General features: G+C 42.9%; 1 protein-coding gene across 2 annotated transcripts in view; it reads right to left on the bottom strand.

Moving 5' to 3' along the window:
* The window catches only part of ZNF385A (zinc finger protein 385A), a 169459-nt gene that overhangs the window by 83203 nt on the left and 63583 nt on the right, over positions 1-22673 (bottom strand). For both annotated transcript variants that reach the window (XM_083169535.1, XM_083169534.1), the window contains one exon: positions 3628-3770. In XM_083169535.1, coding sequence (XP_083025661.1) covers positions 3628-3770 — 143 coding nt within the window. The remainder of the gene's footprint in view (positions 1-3627; positions 3771-22673) is intronic.

Raw genomic sequence — 22673 nt, 5'->3', positions numbered from 1 at the left:
CAGTGGTGTCAAACTTATGGCCCTCCAGCTGTTGTGGAACTTTACGTCCCAACATGCCCTGCCACCGATTTTATATAATGGATATATAATGGATTGCTAATGTGGCAGGGCATGCTGGGATGTGTAGTTCCACAACAGCTGGAGGGCCCTGAGTTTGACACCACTGTATTAGAGTTTTCTCCTGCTATAATTGAGTTCTTACGGCACATTCGGCACGGCATTATGACACATAAACCTATAATCTCTGTAGACAGCAATTGTAACAGTGACATCTGCAGCCTAAAAGCATGTACTACTCTACAGAACACTGATACGATATAACAGAACACATTATTTTCTAATGTGTATCTGCCTAACTTTCCTAATACAATTTAATTCAATGCAATTCTTGATATATTTTATTTTTACTCATTAGGTCGACATTAGGAAGTTCGAAAGTCCAAAGGACCAACATGTGTTTTTCACATTTCTTATAACCGACATGTGCCGACAGGTATTTTATACCCTACCCACTAGGGCATGAAGGTATCGAGCCCAAGTTATATAGTGAGCTGAGCCTAGTGAGGACTTGAGCCCAAAGCATGGCGAGTGGGCGCTGTATACTTTTTCTGCGTCCATGTCGACTGTATCTACACATGGGACAATAAACATAAAACCCCCATGTCGACCTTTTGACTGTCCACCTTCCCAATGTCAACCTAATGTGTGTGTCGACCTAATGGCCTTGTCGACCTTAAGCAATGTTGACTTTTTCATGTGTCGACAAGACCTGCCGACCTTCATTGTTCGACCTAACGATCCACACACCTGCAATGAATATACTCACTTTCTGTCTAATGTCAGGTCCTAGCTTCGATGAGCAAAGTAAATAGTTTCTCATCTGGTAAACATTTGAAGGATGATTTTCCGAGAAACATCTGATGACCTACAGGAGTCAGAATCCATCTCTGAACAATAACTAGGAGAATAATGTCAGAGCAGCTTGTAGGCCGTAGCCTGTGGTCCCCAGTGAAAGTCTGGTTTGAGTGATTATTTATTGCATTGCGTTGCTGGCTGAAGTCTGTAGCTGTTAGCATCACTTTTATTGTTTAATAACCTTGTAAGAGTCATTTGAAGCTCTAGCGGAAGCGGCGTGTTTTTATTTTTAGCGGTGGCAGTATATTATTGTCTATGTAGCAGCAATGTTCTGCACCTCTGTCTCCTCTGCAAAACCATGTTGTAATGTTTAAATAGTGCTACTGGGGTTTATCCTTTGTGGTTTCTTTTTGTTCAAAATCAAAGCTAAAAGTAATTCAATGGTAATTGTTTTTCATTTATTGTTGTGGGAGTTCTAATTTGGCAGCCTCATAGACAGTCCGCTTACTGTGGGAGTGAGGGGCATAATATTGGTAGCTCATGTTTCCCAGGGGGTTTGTGTAGGCTTTTTGTTTTTATTAAGCATTGCATGTGGTACTAGACCATGTTCAATAATATTTGAAATGATAACATACACTCACACGTACAGTCATTTTCTGGCTGGAATTTAAGCAAATGACACAAGAAAATAGTAAATAATGGGCGGGAAGCACCAAGCAACTGTGTTACATCCCGCCACACATCGCAGACACTACTCGCATACGTCAATCGGGCAGTTGTATTAAGCCTTAACAAGAGATAAATTGAAGGGTGATAAGGAGAGATAAACGTCCAGCCAATCAGCTCCTTATTGACTTTTTTCAAACACAGCCTGTAGCATGGCAGTTGGCAGGTGATTGGCTGGACGTTTATCTCTCCTTATCACCCTTGCATTTATCTCTTGTTAAGGCTTAATACATCTGCCCCAGTGTTTCCAAACTTTTTTGAATCCTGGCACCCTAGCGTTTCACATTTTATCAGGACACCCCTAGCATAAAATTATGTATTAATGAATTTGAAATACAATATTACATTTAGTACATGGTGCCTATTCTGTCATCCTTGGGTTTAGTTATGTGCTGGTGTATATTTATACTTCTGATTATCCACATGTTTTATGAATGGCAGTCACTAGCATTTGTTTTGGCTATCACTTTAGCCCTAAATAATTTAAATTGGTCCTGGACCACCAACCTGAGGCACCCCTGGAAGAATCTTGCAGCACCCCAGGGTTCCTAGGCACACAGTTTGGGAACCACTGCATTATGTACTAACATATGCAAATATTATTGCAAAGGGCATCTCTTGCGATAAGAGCTGCCCTTTGTGAAGCAGCCGGCGGGGGATGATCGGGTCTCCGCAGCTTTCCCCCACTTCCTGTGCCCGGCAGCCTCCTGCTCAGGTGGCTGTAGGGACTACCGGGCTTCTCGTACTCCATGCATCGGGAAGGGGGATAATCTGGTGCTAGGGAGGCGGAGGTTATAACAGAGCGTAATGCATTGATTCTGAACTTACTGTAGCATTCAGTAAAGAGTAGGACATTAGAAGACGCAGAGGTGCACTATTCTAATAAGGGCAAACAAAAGGGCTTTACCCTGATTTTTTTGCCCCAAGTTTTTTTTCTTGGTCACTTCAATTACAGAGCATCCTCTCCAAAAATAAAACACACAATTGTGACCATGAAAATGGGTCAGTTATCAGGGATTTTTTTCTCCCGCCAAAGTCAGACACTTTGCACTAGGACAAGCTCGTACTCTTTTTTTTTTACAATGCTAAAGTATATTAATGAACCACTCTAAGACAATTTGCCGAAACATAAGATATTGACTTAGAGCAAAGCACTACTGCTCGTTTCTTATTCAGGTCAAGTCAAAACTTTTGTGGTAAGCTGCGGTGCCAACCGATGGTTCCCAAGCAGGGGCCAAATATCACAGTCTTTGTAGTGGTGGCACACGCTCACAACAAAATTAAATCAACGTCTTAGATGCCAACGTTTCGAAGCTTTATTAAAGTGCTTCTTCTTCAGGACAGATTATCCCCCTTCCGTTGATTTAGTTTCCTTGTGAGCGTGTGCCACCACTACAAAGACTGTTGTGTATATATATATATATATATATATATATATATATTTATAGAGAGAGAGAGAGAGAGAGAGAGAGAGAGAAGCAATTGTAGATACAGGCACTCGCAACATGCAACAGAATACAGCTTGAAATAATGGGACCCACACAGGTATGCTTAGCCGTGTGGGTCCCATTATTTCAAGCTGTATTTTGTTGCATGTTGCGAGTGCCTGTATCTACAATTGCTTCTCTACATATCCCTGCATGGGAAAAAGAGCACCGCACAAGTTGCATAATTTCAAGTGGAGTGCCGAGCATTTATTGTCTCTCTCTCTCTCTCTCTCTCTATATATATATAATATAGTATTTGATCAAGCGCCAGGTTACACTATTTGATTATTGGTTATTGGTCTTCTTAGGTCTATATTGAGATGGAAGAAATGCTGTTTTTGATAGATCCCTTTTTCATGTTTCATAACAAAGAGTGATTACAGTCATTAGAATTCGTGATTGTCAACTAAAATCCCATATAATAATAGGCTCCTTACACTGCTCCTTAACTCTATGGGGGGGATTTTGTACTGACATTACTTTTATGTTGTTTTATTTTATTAATTTTATTTATTTATTTTGGCAGACTTGTCTAAAACATAAATGTGACATAACATACCGTGCTGAACCTGGGAAAGAGACCCAATGCTGGCTGCGACTCCACAGGAAACGAGAGGAAAGGTTTAATATTCAGATGATGCTGGACCATGGCTGGTGGGCTGCGGAACAGGGCTGGAAGGCTACCTCCTCTGTTAATACTCCCTGAAAAGAAAATATGAACAGCGTTGAGTGAAGCAATACAAATTAACATACGTAATATTACCAATGCTTCATTAGAGAGTGTAAGAAATAGGAGGGAAATAGTCTGTTACAGTTATGCTGCGGTCATGGCAGAAATTGATATTGGCAGCATTTTTAACTATTTCCGCATTATAGCATTTAACATAAAGCATGTCCCCTTAAAGTTGGTGGACCCAGTGACAGTGGTTTTTCTTCCTGGCTTCCTTATGTCTTTATAGTTGTATATTTTCATTGGCCTAGGATACAACACAGCTCTGTGCTATAGATTGGATCTGCAGAGCTTATTCAGTTTGTATTCAAGGGAATAATAAAATAACATCTTGCCTGGATGATAAAAAGAGCATTCAATAATAAACAAACACAAAAGGAAGTCACAAAGATAAAACTGTACTAAATGTTACAGCTGGGCACATGTACAGATCAATAAATGATTGTAGTCTATAGGTGATAAGGGGGTCAAAGGGGACAGCTGACTGGGGCCCTGACAATTAGAGGGGCCCCAAATTCAGCCGCTGGGCCACTCATCCCTGCACTCAGGGGTGAATTTATGAAGCTTGGAGAAGTGTTATCTATCCCCATAAAGAACGTTATGAGCAAGGTGATAATGGTTCAGCCAATCAGCTCTTACCTGTCAATTTACATATTGTAGCTGATTGGCTGAACCATTATCACCTTGCTCATAACGTTCTTTATGGGGATAGATAACACTTCTCCAAGCTTCATAAATTCACCCCTGAGTCAGTCACACGGCAATCGATTGCTGTGGGCAGCTGGCACTTAATCTACGGAAGGCTGGAGGAGGCCATATCCAAGGCAAATAAAAGTCAGGCTACATTGCGAACAGGTAAAAAATCATTTGATGCCTTCATGCGAATGGATACACATCTATTCGCATGCTGGTGAGGACATTTGATCGGCGAAGGGGGGCAGGCGTTCGCTCCCTTGGTGGGTGGTGTATATCTGCTCGCTTATCGAGCGCATCTGAAATGAATCAGGCCCAAAGTTTGTCGAGAACTGGAGTAATACCATAAATATCATTATCTTGCCACCAGTATGATATGCTGCAAGCATTGAAAAACATGGGAGAAATTTGGGAAAGATAGGAGTTCTATGTCAGATGTGATGTTGCTATGGGCAACCAATCAGATACTATCTATTATCTTCTAGATGGTGCTAAATAAATAAGAAGCCCAATCTGATTGGTTGCCCATAGCAACACCACAGGGGAAATTTCATAGGATGAGAGATTCAGAAAGTGAGAGGTTTGGTAGGAAATCAATAATTCACATTGTTAAGGTGCCCATACACTAGTAAGATGTATCTTCTGATCTGGCAGCTTGGAACAAAAACATTGTTATGGATGAATGACAGTTTGTCAGTTTTCCAGCAGTTCCAAGCAAATGGTCAACTGTCATCCATTACCATGTTTTTGTTCCAACTAGCCAGATCTGAAGATAAATCTGCATGTGTATGGCCACCTTAAGTGTAAAGGATTGCCGCTTTAAAAAAAACTGGAGATTTATTTCTGAATCTCTCATCCTATTAAATTTCACCCCACATGAGAAATAGAACTCCCACAACTTTAGCCTCAGCGATCAGGAAAAGAAATAACTATAATCTTCCCATAGACATATATTCTGATCATCGTTATCTTGTTTTTGGAAAGCAATAAAGTGCCAGCACTCTGTACAACCTCCTTGGCCGCAATAGATTCAGTTCATCTAGCAAAGTACACATCAATATGGTTCTAACAAAGCTGACGTGATCCCTAAGCTCACTGTGTCTCCGATTCAGGTTGTTATCATCCGACAAGGGTGAATCTAATAATTATGTTGCCATTTGTATGACCTACAAAAGAGCCCTTTGATGTTATGCTGCGTGTGGAGCTTTTCAAACTTCACAGGTATTTTGGGTATATGCACCAAAGAGGCCGCTGAGGTTTTACAAGCAGAACGTATCATTGTATGTATGACAAGTTTGCAATCATTAATGGATAGCAGCTTACTGTATGACAATAGCAGACGGCTTTATAGGCAGGACAGAAGCTCAGATCCTGCTTTACATTCTATAGCTAACCATTTGTAAAGCGGAAAAAATATTCCTTATTATTAAATAAAACCGTTCCTCTTAGATTTGCTTTGTAGAACTGTTATGTTGTTCATTTTGTTGAAGGTTATTCGCACTTTTTACCTCATATATTTGCAGGGCCGGCGCCACCACTAGGCAGCTCTAGGCATTTGCCTAGGGCAGTGCCGTCTTTCCCATTGGGCACGATGGGCAGTTGCCCGGGGGCCCTAGGACCTAGGGGCCCCCGGCCCAGCTCAATGGGAAAGATGGTGGCCGGGGTCCGGGAATCCGCTCACCCTCGCTGGGGGATCTGGGCAGGGGGATCAGGGCAGTGGCGGTAGCTAGAAGCCTGATTCGGCGAAGCTCTATTTGCCGGCGGGGCGGGAAGCGGTACCTGTGGCGCCGTCATGTGTATAAAGCTGGCTGCGGCCGGCGGGGTCCCTGTAGTGAATAGCAAATAACTAGCGCTATGCGCGCGGCGGCGCCGGAAGCGCTAATTATTTGCTATTCACTACAGGAACCCCGCCGGCCGCAGCCAGCTTTATACACATGACGGCGCCGCAGGTACCCCTACGGCACGGACACCCCTGACCGCCCCAGCACTGCAGGGACGCCGGGGCAGCAATTTTTTATACAGGTACCACTCCCCCTCCCTCCCTCCGGCACTGGGGCGCCCCCACCCCGACTCGCCTGGGGCGCTCCGGTGCCTTGCACCGGCCCTGTATATTTGTTACTTTGATTGTTAATCGCTCAAGTTTATTTATATTTGGTGCCATACAATAACTTTTATGTGTGCATACTGCAATGGTTCCCAAACTGTGTGCCTAGGCAGCCCTGGGTGCCTCAGGAATGTCTGCAAGGGCGCCTCAGGTTCCTCAACCAAAACAAATTATTTATGCTTAATTGATATTATATCATAATAATTATGCTGGTGGCTGCCAATCATAATAAATATATATAAATATATATGGACAATTAGAACCACCGCTATGTTCCCCACCACATAACTGAACCTGAGGGTGACAATTAAGCACAAATTACTTTATTTTTTTTTTATTTATACCTAAGAAACTTTTTGACTAGGGGTGCCTTGAATAAATGTTGATGTTCTAGGGCGCCCTGGTCAAGAACGTTTGGGAACCAATGACATGCTGTATTTGTTGTTTTGATTGTACATTGCTTGGATTATTAATGTGGTATTTATTTAATCATTTGTTATTTATTCAATGTCAGTTTGTTTTATTATGGGGCCTACACATGGGGTGATTTCAGCCCATTTTCTAAGCAATCTGACTAGATCACTTAAAAAATGCCCGTATGTAGGGGCCATAGCCATAGTGATGCGCGTCCCCATGCGTCGCTAGTGCCGTGTGATAAGATCCTGTATGCAGGATAAATCTGGTTAGATCACCAGTCAGGCCGGGGGATTCGCCCATGGGAACGCCCAGCTTTTCATGGCGTTCCCATGAAAACACTGGGCGTTCCCATTGGAAATTCCCCGATGACGCGGGTGCAGGGGGGCGGGCAGCTGAAGTCACCGGATATCTGTGGCCCGCCGGCTTCCTGCACAGGGCTCCCGCAGATCAGATACACCACAGAGGTGTATCAGATCTGCAAGCGCTGAAGAAATAATTCCATGGTCACCGACCATCTAATGATTTCTCCCCAGCACCTAAGGCTACAAATGGATTATTATGCAAATCATCCATTCGCAGCCGTGCGGGGGACAGCGGTGCGAGGGGGAGCTACGGCCGGTACTGCGGGCGGCACACAGCGTTTGGTCCACATGGGAAATTCGCACATAGTCAGCGACACCCTCTGCCTGCCGCCTGTACATGCAGGACAACAGAAGGTATGTGAGAGATGTTGTGGATTGCCGCATGCCCCCGCCGCTGCTCGTCACTGCCAGCATTGCGCTAGATGTCACTGGTACACATGTTGTCCAGTGTGTTCTTAGCTTTACAGAAACTCACAGGTTATACAATACTGGCAATATGTCTAAAAAAAAACTTTGGCTGATTTGTAGAGATCTGTAAGGAAAACGAAATGCTTTATATAGTTACTTTAACTCCAGAACGTTATTATGAAATTATACTTTGATGGGCTTTAACTAAATTGGCCAAATATTGGTTGGCCACATGCAGAAGTTTGTCAGCCGCACTCTGGAATGACTATTCCTCTGTTTGCAGCAGAAAGGTAAGCCAGGACTTAAGGTGCCCATACACGTTACAATTATTATATACAACATTGTATACAATATCGCATCTCATCCGATCTCAGTTTTGCGATGACATCAGATGAGATGAGATCTAGTACAAAAAGTACGTGCTGCACGTACTTTTTGTACTAGATCTCATCTCATCTGATGTCATCGCAAAACTGAGATCGGATGAGATGCGATATTGTATACAATGTTGTATACAATAATTGTAACGTGTATGGGCACCTTAACTTTTCTGCTGATGTCCGATTTGGGGGCGGACGCTGATGTCATGTGACATCATCCTCCAGCTCCAAGCAGGCCACGGAATGTCTGCATTCCATATGGCCGGCCCAGCGTTTCTATACCGTGTATGGGGGCACACCCATGAAATACCATGAACGCCCCCTGAACAAGCAGGTCTAAATCGTCCCACTAGTCCTCTGTGCTGTTACTGACATCTTGTGCACAGTACAGTAAATTGAACACCAGAGGGAAGTAGAGGGCTATAAAATACACAATAGTGCATATATATATGACGGTGGATCAATGAAGTAAGCCTCGTATACACTAGATGAGATTTTAAAAGCTATCGCTCAAAAAAAGTGCACGAACTATGTACACAAACAAGCAAGCCTTAATGCTATAAAGACTGATGAAGGCACAAAAGGGTGCATAAAAAAAAAAAAGATAAAAAGGGAAGCAATGTGTTTAGTAGACGTTGCAGGAGAAAATGTTCACATCATTGTTATCTCAAGGTGGAAAACCTATTTAAACACTTGTAACAAAATGTAGCTATTAGAACTGTCAATGATAAATGTTCTGTTTAATCTCATTTACACTCAAAGCAATATATGGTAATGAAGAACTGAAAACTTGAATATTACTGACTATGGGGGGTATACAAACCTACAGGGGAATGATTGGCACTCACCTATTCAATGCTGCCGTTAACGACAGCATTGAAGGGTGTCAGGTCCAACTTATTTTTAAAGTCGGATCTGTTATGTTGGAGATGGCCGTGGATTGTCAAATTCCGACAATTTATGGACTTTCCGACATTAGACAGTCGGAACATTGAACTCTGACTGTCGAGTTACTGTCAGATCAGACATAAACAGACAGGATTCCGGCTTTTGGGACATTCCAAATCCTGGATTGAATGGCCCCCTATTTGTACGTGAGTGGCATGATTGTGTAGAATTTGTTGTATACATGTGTGTAACTAGCGTGTGGTGGTACAGATACACCTGTAATAAATAATCCGGATTATCAAGTAGTTCGATATTACCGGTCATGGATGCTGCATATAGTTCAGTCTCCCTAGGACCACACTGAGGAAAGACATCTGTTCTGCCTACAGTACCTGCAACATCTGACTACCTTCTCCAGGCTAAAGTGAGTGGTGTCCTTAGTAATTAGCAGCTATTCCAGTATGCCCTATATGATTGGATAGCTCGTTTCTATCTCTAGCCGCAATCATCTGAAAATAATATTAATCTGCCATGCCTCACTCGCAGCAATGATTCTATATTTACCAATACATTTCTACATAATTAATACATTTTCATCACTTGTCCTGTGATGTCAGCCACCTCCCTGCGTTCACATGGGGACGCCCAGTGTCCCCCGTCTTCCCCGTGAGAACACCGAAGGCGTCCGCACAGCAGCCCTGCACAGGCCAATATGCGCGACTTTTATGGTGCATGTCAAGTAACAAAAATCATTAAACTTTGTGTTGCAGTTTTAAATGATCATGAGAAGTCCCATTAGAAAACATAGGTGGTCAAAGGTATTGTAATCTCCACTGGTGCCGGGTCTGATGTAACTGATTAAACTGTATCCGGTTGCTTGATCTATAGTGTCTATAGTGTCTAGAAAGACAGTCAGTAGGACGACCGGAAAAAGGTCAAAATGCAATAGGTCGACGGGGTCAAAAGGTTGACATTCAAAAGGTCAACAGGGTCAAATGGTCAACATTGGTCAGGTAGACATGATTTTTCAACTTTTTTTTTCTTTAATTTTTTGGACTTTTTCATACTACATCATCCATGCCGGCATAGAGGGAGAATATAATAGTGCCCAAAGCATGTCGACCTACGTATTGTCTATCTAGAGCTGTGACGGGGAACCTTCAGCCCTCCACCTGTTGTTGAACTACACATCCCAGCATGCCCTGCTACAGTTTTGCTATTTGGCCATTGCAGAGCATATTGGGATGTGTAGTTCAACAACAACTGGAGGGCTGAGGGTTCCCCATCCCTGATCTAGATACTGCAGATTATTTAATCCACAAGCGAATAAACATGCTCTGTAAAATGCTACACAATGACTGTTACTGGTAGTGATCCCTGTGATGTCATACTGTATGATAACTGCGCTGCTCATGCCCAGTTGAACGTGATTGGTTGAATTGGTTTTGTTAGCACAGAACGAGCTGTTTTCTATTCATGCAAAACCACTGTTCTGACTAGATTTAATTTGATACATTTTTCCCATGACAAGTTGTTATATACGCTCACCGTGTAAAGCTACATCTGTGATCTCCAATATGAGTTTGATTTAAGGCTACAACATTTACGATCTGTCAGTGCAATAAGTTGCAAGAATGTCACTGTCAAATAAAGGGACAGGCTCCGTGGACCATAGATTTCCTCCCACTCAGTCATTTTGTCTTTTTGTATTGGTGAGAACAGATGTGATAGTCCCTGACTCTTAAAGGGCCCACACACATGCCGATATTAAGGCATTTTCGAAGCGACTTTGCTTAGTTTGGCAAAGTCACTTAGAAAATGCCCTTACATCAGTGTATGGGTAGGGCCTATAGCGACAGCAATTCATGTCTCCCCATGTCGCTGTCGCTGGCCAAGATTGATGGGCAGTGTCCATCAATCTTGCTGGTTGCCAGTGTTCTCCACCGACAGCTCGCTCTGTGTGTGGGCGGTCAGTGCTGTGTGCTGAGCGACAGTGGTGCAGCACTGCCCGACCTGGCATAGCTAGGAAGCCCTACACACATCGCTATGTGTGTAGGGCCCTTAATCCTCTTGCATCACAATGCCACTTCAGAGTAAGGAAAACACCCATCGTTCTGCTTTATGCTAATTGATGACAGTTGTCTACTTCGTTTATTTCTGTCTCTTTCCGGAAGAAAATAAAATATTCTCTCTTGTTTTTGGAAGGCTCTGTGCAGATTTAGGTCACATATTGTTTATGGATTACACGGATTTAGCTGCTTTGTGTTAAACTGATTTGGGTCATAAGAATTATCATAGGCACAGGCACGCTTAATCTAGGAATGGCTACAAGCTTCTATCCCATACTCTACCCCCCATTGGTGTCCCTTCCATAGGAAGGGGCACCAATGGGGGGGGGCAGGTACTAATTTGGGATTTCAGTATCACCTGTATGATGATGATACTCAAATCTATCTATCCTCCCCGGAATTGTCACCATCAGTATTGCTCCGTGTCTCTGAATGTCTTTCTACCATTTCATCTTGGATGTCATCTCGCCACCTCAAACTCATCATTTCCAAAACAGAATTAATTATATTCCCACCAGCCAAGAGTAGTTACGATATCTATATCACTGTTGAGAACACAACAATTAATCCTACTCCACAAGCTCGCTGCCTAGGGGTCATCCTCGACTCTGAACTGTCCTTCATTCCTCACATTCAGTCTGCTTCTAAATTGTGTTACATGCATCTAAAAAACATATCCAAAATGTGTCCGTACCTTACGCAAGACACTGCAAAAACCCTAATCCATGCACTCATTATATCACGCATTGATTATTGCAATGGCCTCCTTACCGGTGTTCCTAAGAAAAGACTCTCGCCATTACAATCCATTTTGAATGCAGCTGGGAGGCTGATCTTCCTGGTTAGACGTTCATCGTCTGCTGATCAGCTCTGCCAGTCCCTCCATTGGTTGCCTGTATATTACCGCATTCAATATAAAATACTTCTACTTACATACAAAGCCATGGAATTCTATCCTCATGTATCCCTCCTATTATTACTACAGATTGTAAACTTGCGAGCAGGGCCCTCCTACCTCCATGTCGGTTTGTATCTACCCAGTTTCTTTAATCAATGTTGTTTCAAATTGTAAAGCGCAACGGAATATGCTGCGCTATATAAGAAACTGTAAATAATAGATAAATGAATTCCTGGACCCAAGCCTGTTGAAGGGGCCCAGTTGGGGCCTGGGTCAGCTGCTGCAGTGGGCAACTATTATTTGACCTGTTTTTTTTTTTTCAGGGGGCAGGACCATGCCCTCCTGATTTTTCCTTCCCTGGCCTGGCCTCGTAAATTTCTCAACTGCAACAATAGTGGGTCCTAAGGCCTAAGTGGGACTAGTAGTTTACTTTTCACAGGAAAATATATGAATTTTAAAGCAGATTTACTACCTTGGAAATTATTTATCTAAGGCGCCCTTCCCTTAGTAAGCATTTCTCTAAGGCACCCTTCCCTTAGTAAGCATTTCTCTAAGGCACCCTTCCCTTAGTAAGCATTTCACTAAGGCGCCCTTCCCTTAGTAAGCATTTCTCTAAGGCACCCTTCCCTTAATAAGCATTTCACTAAGGCACCATTCCCTTAGTAAGCATTTCTCTAAGGCACCCTTCCCTTAGTAAGCATTTCACTAAGGCACCCTTCCCTTAGTAAGCATTTCTCTAAGGCACCCTTCCCTTAGTAAGCATTTCACTAAGGCACCCTTCCCATAGTAAGCATTTCTCTAAGGCACCCTTCCCTTAGTAAGCATTTCACTAAGGCGCCCTTCCCTTAGTAAGCATTTCTCTAAGGCACCCTTCCCTTAATAAGCATTTCACTAAGGCACCATTCCCTTAGTAAGCATTTCTCTAAGGCACCCTTCCCTTAGTAAGCATTTCACTAAGGCACCCTTCCCTTAGTAAGCATTTCTCTAAGGCACCCTTCCCTTAGTAAGCATTTCACTAAGGCACCCTTCCCATAGTAAGCATTTCTCTAAGGCACCCTTCCCTTAGTAAGCATTTCACTAAGGCACCCTTCCCTTAGTAAGCATTTCTCTAAGGCACCCTTCCCTTACTAAGCATTTCACTAAGGCACCCTTCCCTTAGTAAGCATTTCTCTAAGGCACCCTTCCCTTAGTAAGCATTTCACTAAGGCACCCTTCCCATAGTAAGCATTTATCTAAGGCACCCTTCCCTTAGTAAGCATTTCACTAAGGCACCCTTCCCTTAGTAAGCATTTCACTAAGGCACCCTTCCCTTAGTAAGCATTTCACTAAGGCACCCTTCCCTTAGTAAGCATTTCACTAAGGCACCCTTCCCTTAGTAAGCATTTCACTAAGGCACCCTTCCCTTAGTTAGCATTTCTCTAAGGCACCCTTCCCTTAGTAAGCATTTCACTAAGGCACCCTTCCCTTAGTAAGCATTTCACTAAGGCACCCTTCCCTTAGTAAGCATTTCACTAAGGCACCCTTCCCTTAGTAAGCATTTCTCTAAGGCACCCTTCCCTTACTAAGCATTTCACTAAGGCACCCTTCCCTTAGTAAGCATTTCTCTAAGGCACCCTTCCCTTAGTAAGCATTTCACTAAGGCACCCTTCCCATAGTAAGCATTTCTCTAAGGCACCCTTCCCTTAGTAAGCATTTCACTAAGGCACCCTTCCCTTAGTAAGCATTTCACTAAGGCACCTTTCCCTTAGTAAGCATTTCTCTAAGGCACCCTTCCCTTACTAAGCATTTCACTAAGGCACCCTTCCCTTAGTAAGCATTTCTCTAAGGCACCCTTCCCTTAGTAAGCATTTCTCTAAGGCACCCTTCCCTTAGTAAGCATTTCACTAAGGCACCCTTCCCATAGTAAGCATTTATCTAAGGCACCCTTCCCTTAGTAAGCATTTCACTAAGGCACCCTTCCCTTAGTAAGCATTTCACTAAGGCACCCTTCCCTTAGTAAGCATTTCACTAAGGCACCCTTCCCTTAGTAAGCATTTCACTAAGGCACCCTTCCCTTAGTAAGCATTTCACTAAGGCACCCTTCCCTTAGTTAGCATTTCTCTAAGGCACCCTTCCCTTAGTAAGCATTTCACTAAGGCACCCTTCCCTTAGTAAGCATTTCACTAAGGCACCCTTCCCTTAGTAAGCATTTCACTAAGGCACCCTTCCCTTAGTAAGCATTTCTCTAAGGCACCCTTCCCTTACTAAGCATTTCACTAAGGCACCCTTCCCTTAGTAAGCATTTCTCTAAGGCACCCTTCCCTTAGTAAGCATTTCACTAAGGCACCCTTCCCATAGTAAGCATTTCTCTAAGGCACCCTTCCCTTAGTAAGCATTTCACTAAGGCACCCTTCCCTTAGTAAGCATTTCACTAAGGCACCTTTCCCTTAGTAAGCATTTCTCTAAGGCACCCTTCCCTTACTAAGCATTTCACTAAGGCACCCTTCCCTTAGTAAGCATTTCTCTAAGGCACCCTTCCCTTAGTAAGCATTTCACTAAGGCACCCTTCCCATAGTAAGCATTTCTCTAAGGCACCCTTCCCTTAGTAAGCATTTCACTAAGGCACCCTTCCCTTAGTAAGCATTTCACTAAGGCACCCTTCCCTTAGTAAGCATTTCACTAAGGCACCCTTCCCTTAGTAAGCATTTCACTAAGGCACCCTTCCCTTAGTAAGCATTTCACTAAGGCACCCTTCCCTTAGTTAGCATTTCTCTAAGGCACCCTTCCCTTAGTAAGCATTTCACTAAGGCACCCTTCCCTTAGTAAGCATTTCACTAAGGCACCCTTCCCATAGTAAGCATTTCTCTAAGGCACCCTTCCCTTAGTAAGCATTTCACTAAGGCGCCCTTCCCTTAGTAAGCATTTCTCTAAGGCACCCTTCCCTTAGTAAGCATCAGGAGGGCACCTGCATGCAGACATTGTTCCCAAGATTCTCCAGCTTCCCACTTAGCAACATGATTGGTAGCCAGCAACAATTGTGATTGGCTCTCACAAGCAGGACCCTCTTTATTTTGAGGGGTGGGGGGTCAATTTGACAAAAAAAAACAGCAATGTGTAGGAGGCACCTTAGGAAAATATTTTCCTGGGTGATAGTGCAGATGTAATTTCTCAGTAATGTAGAGTACACACAAGATGATCTGTGTTCAATTCCCCCAATTTTGATGCATCATATGACCGATTGGATGTAAAAAGTGCCTGTTTCCAGTACGATTCCGATCCGATACGCGCCTCCGCCGGTCGTAGAGTCGGATTGAGATTTTACCTGCTGCAGTAAGGATCTGTCAATCTCCCTTCGACTGCGCACAAATCGTGTACTCCAATCCATCGTGCGACCATCGTGCGATTTCAAGGAAATTGTTTCACGATCATCGCACGATCTTGATCGCACTGGTGTGTACCCAGCATAAGAAAACAAGGAATACTGACATGTCTCCGTATTGAGTATATGCTGCCTAGCAAACAGGTCTGAACCAGGCCCTTAGCGCGGAGCACCTCATTGTGTAATTGTTGTACCTGGAGTGGCCTAAATGCTACTTTGTATGTAAATGTATTAATAAATCTTATACAGATTAATTACTCAAATAATGTTTTCCCAAATCTCTTGTGGGAGAAATGGCGCTTACAGTATATATATATATATATTCTGTAGTGTGATCTTTTTCAGTCTCTCTGGTCCCACAGTGTAATTATGCTGCCGGCTAGCCCACCCTCAGCAATGCAGCATGATTAGATCCGGCCCTGTAGGGATTTCTGGGGACTGGAAATGGATACTCGTCCTTAACACATCCCTTCCCAGCTCTTCATAAGTTTCATCAACTCTTTCCACAGCACTTGGCACGTCTCATACCTGGCCAGTTATGACATGCCTAGGCTTTCACAGAATACTTGTAATTACATCTGGTAAATTCAGCACTGTATCATTTATTATTTATTTATTACCAGTTATTTATATAGCGCACACATATTCTGCAGCATTGTACAGAGAATATTTGCACATTTACATCAGTCTCTGCCCCAGTGGAGCTTACAATCTATATTCCCTACCACATGTACACACACAGACATTCATTCAAGGGCTCATTTTGTTGCATGAACCTACCAGTATATTTTTGGATTGTGGGAGGAAACTGGAGCACCCGGAGTAAACCCATGCAAGCACGTGGAGAATATACAAACTCAGCACAGTTAGGGTCATGGTGGGAATTGAACCCATGACCTCAGCGCTGTGAGGCAGTAATGCTAACCATTACACCGTCCGTGCTGCCAAGCGTGTTATTAAGCATGATAAACAGAGCCCTGGGCCTAAATACTCTAGGTGCCTCATATAGGGTTGATTTTTTATTATACAGTAGCATCTGCAATCTTTCATCTAAGGCTGGTGTCAGATGGGGGTTTAAAATGCTAACGCCTTTCTTACAAGGTAAGCGCTCGTGCCATCACATGGGACCCAATATGCTTTAACCCTTTCAGATCTAGTCGGGCTCAACAGCCCTAGCACTAGTAGCAGATCCAATGGTGAGCCACTTTAAAATAAGAACATTAACATTGTTCACCATACAATATAGACCATTTTTGAATACAAAAAAAAAAACAATTAACAGTCCACAGCTTCAGTACAATAAACTCCACACAGTCATAGGCATTCATCCACACTTACACCACTTATCTATGAAATAATGACGCGTACAACTGAATTGGGCTTAAAGGGGACGGCTTATTTATTTTAAACAGGGGCGGCCTATTTGAAACTAACTGAAATTTACGTCCCTGCTCTAACTAAGGTGGCGGGCAAAGAACGGCATCGCAATAAAACACATCAGCTGGTAAAATAAAAAAGTAATGAAAATAATAAACTCCGGATCCAAGGGCCTCCTGCCCTTTTTCCTAGGACCGGCCAACTGCCAGCGTCCTTGGCAACAGACAACTTTATATGCAGACTTTTCCCAAAGGGCCATCTGCCCTTAAGGCCAGGGGTTGACCTTCTGCCTCTGCCCCTGACCTCGCATATATCACTAAGGCAGAGCTCACCACTCTGCCCGAGACAGAAAAATTGGGCCAACTGCCCTGACACACAAACTGTCCGCAAAAATTTTGCCTATCCGAAGTAAATGATTGTTAAGGACCAGATGTGGGCCCACCTGGATCGGTGATGCCCACATCTCGACACCAACCACCAGCTAAATGTAAATACCGCTAGAATTTAAACTACCGTTCTTTCCGCCACAATAAGCCGACAACACGAAAGAGAAAAAAAAACTGCCAAAGCAAAACTCCTAAAATTAAATAAAACTAATAAATGGGGCGGGAGGGAGGGCAACGATTCCAGAAGAAAGAGGCAGAATTTTCTGGAAGCAGGATCATCTATCCATCAATCCACGCCTCTGACTTCAAACCAGCCTATCATGATCTACATGCAAATCAGCCACCTGCCAATCAAGCAAGCCAAGCCCCCCAGCCCAACTCCAGTGTGCAAGCTAAGGATTCCTGCCATAGCCTGGTGAGTTTATGCTGCTTTCAGCCAGACAAGCTGTCTTCTACAGTCTTTCCTTGGCGTAAGCATGGAAAAAGAAGTGTTACTCTTTTGGTTACTCTTTTTAGGGTCACAGTTTTTGTGTAATGGCACCAGTAAATTGTCCCCCGCAAACTGCAATGCGCGCAATACTTCACTGCACCTCTAGATTCCATTATTTGTATATTCCCTATAGCCTACTAAATATTTCTACTTTCCAATTGTATTCTCTGCTAGGTCTCATCCCCTGCACAGTAAGGAATACACAGGAGCGTTTGCTAATACTTAATCGCATTCAGCTGCAATGTTAATGAAGCAGTGTATCAACCTTTGGCAGCACTGCCCCAATAAAGAAAGCACGTTAGTCAGGCATAAAATAATCGTTACTTGAAATATACGGTCTGTAACAACTACCTCTGTGATTCCTGTACAAAAAAAGCTAAGTGTTTTTCCTGGTAAAGCATATTATTCAGCTGTAGTTTAAATGCACAATTCATAAAAATGATCATAGTACTTACTGTACCACTACCGCTGTGCATGGCTGACCCCTAAGCTTTTCCAGTTTACTACTGATGTCATTCATTAGCGCTCAAGAGACAAGAATACCTTGGCAATGATAACCTAGATTGTTTTTGAAGTATATATAAAAGTATACATATTGCCTTAATGTCTTGGCCATGCCTGCCATGCTCACTTGCTGCACCTCTTGTTATCTGTCTGTCTGCCCCTTCCTGCATGGCCCACTTCCCTTGTACTTCAATTACAGCTCTCTCCTACTCAGCAGCCAACTTTACCCTCTGCTCTTCTAAATTGTAATCAGTCCTTTCTCCAACGACAACCCACCCATAGTAGTACAACAATCAGGGCTGCCATCAGGAATTTTGGGGCCTGGGACTCATTTCCAGTCCAGGCCCCGCCCCCCTCCTCACTTGATTTACCATAACCCGGCTTGTGCTCCCCCATCTCCTCTGCCGCTGAGCTGCAGCCTGGAGGTCCCGGAGCGTAGGCTTCTTCAACTACTGGCGGCCAATTAAAATGCAGCACCAGCTGGTGAGCCAATCAGAGCTGGGGTACCTGGCTGCCAGTACACGAGCTCTGTTCGTCTCAAAATCCAGTGCAGCATTTTAAATGTCCGCCAGCATCTTGTGTTCAATAAGCCTGCGTTCCGGGACCTGCTTTGTTCAGCATACTGAGCGCAGCGCAGCGGAGGCAGTCAGAGGGGTTGCGGTGGGCAAAATGAGTTGCCCGGGCCCGTCCAGAGGTTGGGGCCTGGGACAGCTGTACCCAGAGCACCCCCCTATTAGCAGCTCTGACAACAATTCATCTTTTGCTTTCCTACATCTCAGCTGTATTGTCTATGAGAATTATTGTTACCTGTGCTCTATTTTAGTTTTTCACTAAATAGGTTACTGTAATCTAAAGTTTTGTGTACCCTGTATTGTTCTAATGTGTGTGCTATGTACGGCGCTGCAAACCACTTGTGACATCATATAAATAAAGTGTAATAATAATCACTAGAACTATAGAAACTATAGACTCCTGTTTTTGAAGTCTATCAAGTTTTGAAAAGCTTTTTAACTATAACTGATGCCATCTTAAAAAGTACTGAGTGCCTGCACATCATATGTACAGACCTACACATGTGAGACACATGCCTGGGGGTGCCGCTTGCTGGGGAAGGGGTTGCAGTGCAATACGAGTGCCCCGCTAAACCACTGTTCAAATAGGGCCAGCACATATTTTTTTTTCTATTATCTGAGTCTGACTCATTGTTTTTATTTTGCAACTGGCAAATGAGCAACCAATGGAAGATTGTGGGGGATTAGGTAGGGCTTGCTTTGGTACTCACAATGCATCAAAACTGGTCCCTACATGAAGGGGACAGTCACGTGATGGAGGACAACCAACAGCGCCAAGAGCCACCCAAGCCCCACCACCACCACCACCAAGCCCCCCCCACCACCACCACCTGGGACAGGTGATCAGAGCACTGCTGGCCATTGGATCCTCTTCTTACTGAGTAACCCCCAGGGCAGTAACGTACGTTTTATTTATTTATTTAGGATTCGCAATGAGCCCTGTGATTAGATTACCCTATCCCAGGATGGTGTAATGATCCCACGGCTTCCTGCCGTAGCCTTTTACATATATATTTATGAGATAATGGGAAGATATTAGGAAAATGAGGACACAACCGATATGGACATAGGTGATGACATCCTACTATTTGCATATATGGAATTTCTTGTTTCCCCAGTTAGTCATTTTCATTTTCTAGCTGCCTCAACTGGCACACCAATGGTTAAAAGAGAGCGCGGTTATGTAACGTCACAGGAGACTAGGAAAGTGCACAATACATCATTAAACATCTCTAAGCTCTTAGCTGTTGGCTCTGGGTTCCCCCTCATCCCAACATGCAGAACACTGAAGTAGCGGGTGTTTGTACTGCTTTGGTGCATGAACCGCTTTATCCTGCTGTTTCCCAGCACCCTGCTTCAGCATTTTATCTTTACAAACCGATCCACATCAGGTTTAAACTGCGAAAAATGACAACACAAAGGCATATACAGTATATGTAAGGAAGGTTTTGTTTTTACTTCTGCTTGTTTAGCTGGAAGAAGGGAAGAATGCACCGGTATAAATGAAAGTCTTTTGTAAGAAAGGCTGTGCGTATTGTAATAGGATCTATTTTTACAAATTAGCAGCATTCTAAATTGTGGATAACCAATACAAATAAATCCCAAACTCTCCCATTAGTGTCCAGCACCGTCCTTTGCTGACCCTCTCTCTTTAGCCTGGACGCATTCTATGTGGACAGCTGTTGTGCTTGGGGACAAATGAGAAATGAATCTGTTCCAAATTCAGATAATCCCCAGGAATGCGGTCTGGGTTTATCTCAAATTGTTACATTAGTAGGGACTTAATTTAGAGTGTATTGTGTATTGATGTGACAGCAATAGGGATCAGTAAAATAAATTCCAGCAGTAATACTAGTAAAATCAAATTGATTCACCATAAATTATAATGGTTTATTTATTGTTGGGTTTTCCTACATAGCTGAGAATGTACAGTACTTACCCACTTTGGTTCTGCTTGGAAATGAGTTTACTTCCTTAATAACGTATTGAAGATGTGTAGCTAGTGGTATACAGATTATTTAGGGACCAATCTGCAAGAGTTTATAGTCGGTCGTAATATCAGTCCTGATACCGGTCTCCAGATACTGTAGGTGGCACCCATCTGTCACTATGCAATAAAATATCTCACCTGTCTGTAACATAAACGCTGACATTTGCAGTGACAAAAGACAGGGTGTAAGTATTTGTAGAAATACTTTATCTTACATTGACACAAGCAGGTCGGAAGTCTTTCTCACAAATCATTACACATGCCTATAGCACATACTGTAGTATAACTAATTACATAAAGCACTATAGAAAACAATATTATACAAATGTGATGTTACTATGAATGTAGAACAGATGTTTCAGGGCAAATGGGCATAGTGTGAGTTTCCGACATTGGAATCCCGACTGTCAGGAGTTCACCACCTATTCTATTGGGGTCGTGTAAGTCGGAATCCCCATGTCAGAGAAATGACCATTGGATTCGTGAACAATAGGTCAATTATACATAAAACCCAACCATCTCTCATCCTAACCTTCTGCTCACTTCTGTCTAACCCTCCCCTTTACCCTCCCATCATACAAATGTGTCTCTTATCATAGCAACAAAAGCTTATGGTTTGAAGAATTTTCTATATTTATTATTATTATTATTATTATTATTATGGTTTATTTATATGGCACCACAAAGGTTCCGCAGCACCTAACAATGCATAAATGAGCAAAAACAGATTTAGGACAAGTACATGGTTAATATGGATAGTTACATCAGGAGACAGGACACTGAAGCAATCATCAGGGTGGCACAGATATATACATTCGAAGAAAAGCACATGAGGAGAGAGGGCCCTGCTCGTGAGAGCTTACATTCTAAAGGGGAGGGTTAGACAGACAGGGGTGACACAGAAGGGGTAAAAGTGAGCATAAGTAGAAGGTTAGGATGAGAGGTGGTTGGGTTTTATGTATAATTGACCTATTGTTCAGGTTGCCATGCTTTCTCCGCATGTCATTCTGTTCCTCACTTCATTTGTACTCACCTGACCTAGAGAAAAATTAGATTTGATATTTACATCTGTCACTTACCCTTATGAGTTTATAGAGAAACACAGACACTAATCCTCCCTTACTAACTCAGTAACGTAACCTGCTCTTTTTATCCTTTGCGCAGGGTGAAACCTTACACTCACCTCTCCTGTTCCATATTTCTGAATGCTGTAGGATTAGGTTCTATGCAGGGCTACTACAAGTCATTGTGAATTCCTCCACTGTTCTGTATTAACTTTCAACACCTCTGATTGGAGAGTGTTCCGCGAGTACCCTTCCTTTTCACACAAGAACTTAGTTCTTGCTACATAACAATGAGTGCAATTGTGGGCATATGCCCTGTAATTCCAAGAGATAATTGATTTGGCCAATATGCATGCCATGTAATACCACAATAATGACAGAAATTGTTCTTGCTTAATCCAGTTACTTTAGGGTAGAACAAAGTATAGCACATCTTTAGGATTCAATTGAGTTCATTTTATTGTTAATTGGAAATTATATTACATTTCACAATAAGTAACTTTTATGGTAGAGATTTATATTAATGTATGTGAAAGGGACGACATTAATACAATAATACAGTTAAAAAAAAGAACAAAAAGAGATACTAGTTTATGGTTGGTAAATATTATTTTAGAAGTTACAAAGTTAAAGTTAAGGAACAAACATTTAATAGACGTAGTATTTTTTTTATCCTATCAAAGAACGTCAAAGGTACTTTTACAGTGTCCATGTGACATTATTACGTCATGTGGTAGTCGTGCAATGCTCCACTGGGAACATTGGATGGCCAGGATATCTTTATGGGGCCCCTTGAGACATCCTGGGCCCTAGGCAGGCACCTAAGTTGCTTGATGGAAATCCACCTCTGATCCCTGGCAGCCCCTGGTCCCAGTAATGCTGCCCATACACTTATGCGATGGGATTTGATGCAAC

This window comes from Crinia signifera, chromosome 2 (genome assembly GCF_055691185.1).
Source record: "Crinia signifera chromosome 2, ASM5569118v1, whole genome shotgun sequence".
Taxonomy (NCBI): Eukaryota; Metazoa; Chordata; class Amphibia; order Anura; family Myobatrachidae; genus Crinia; species Crinia signifera.
This window is presented reverse-complemented; position numbering and strand designations above follow the sequence as displayed.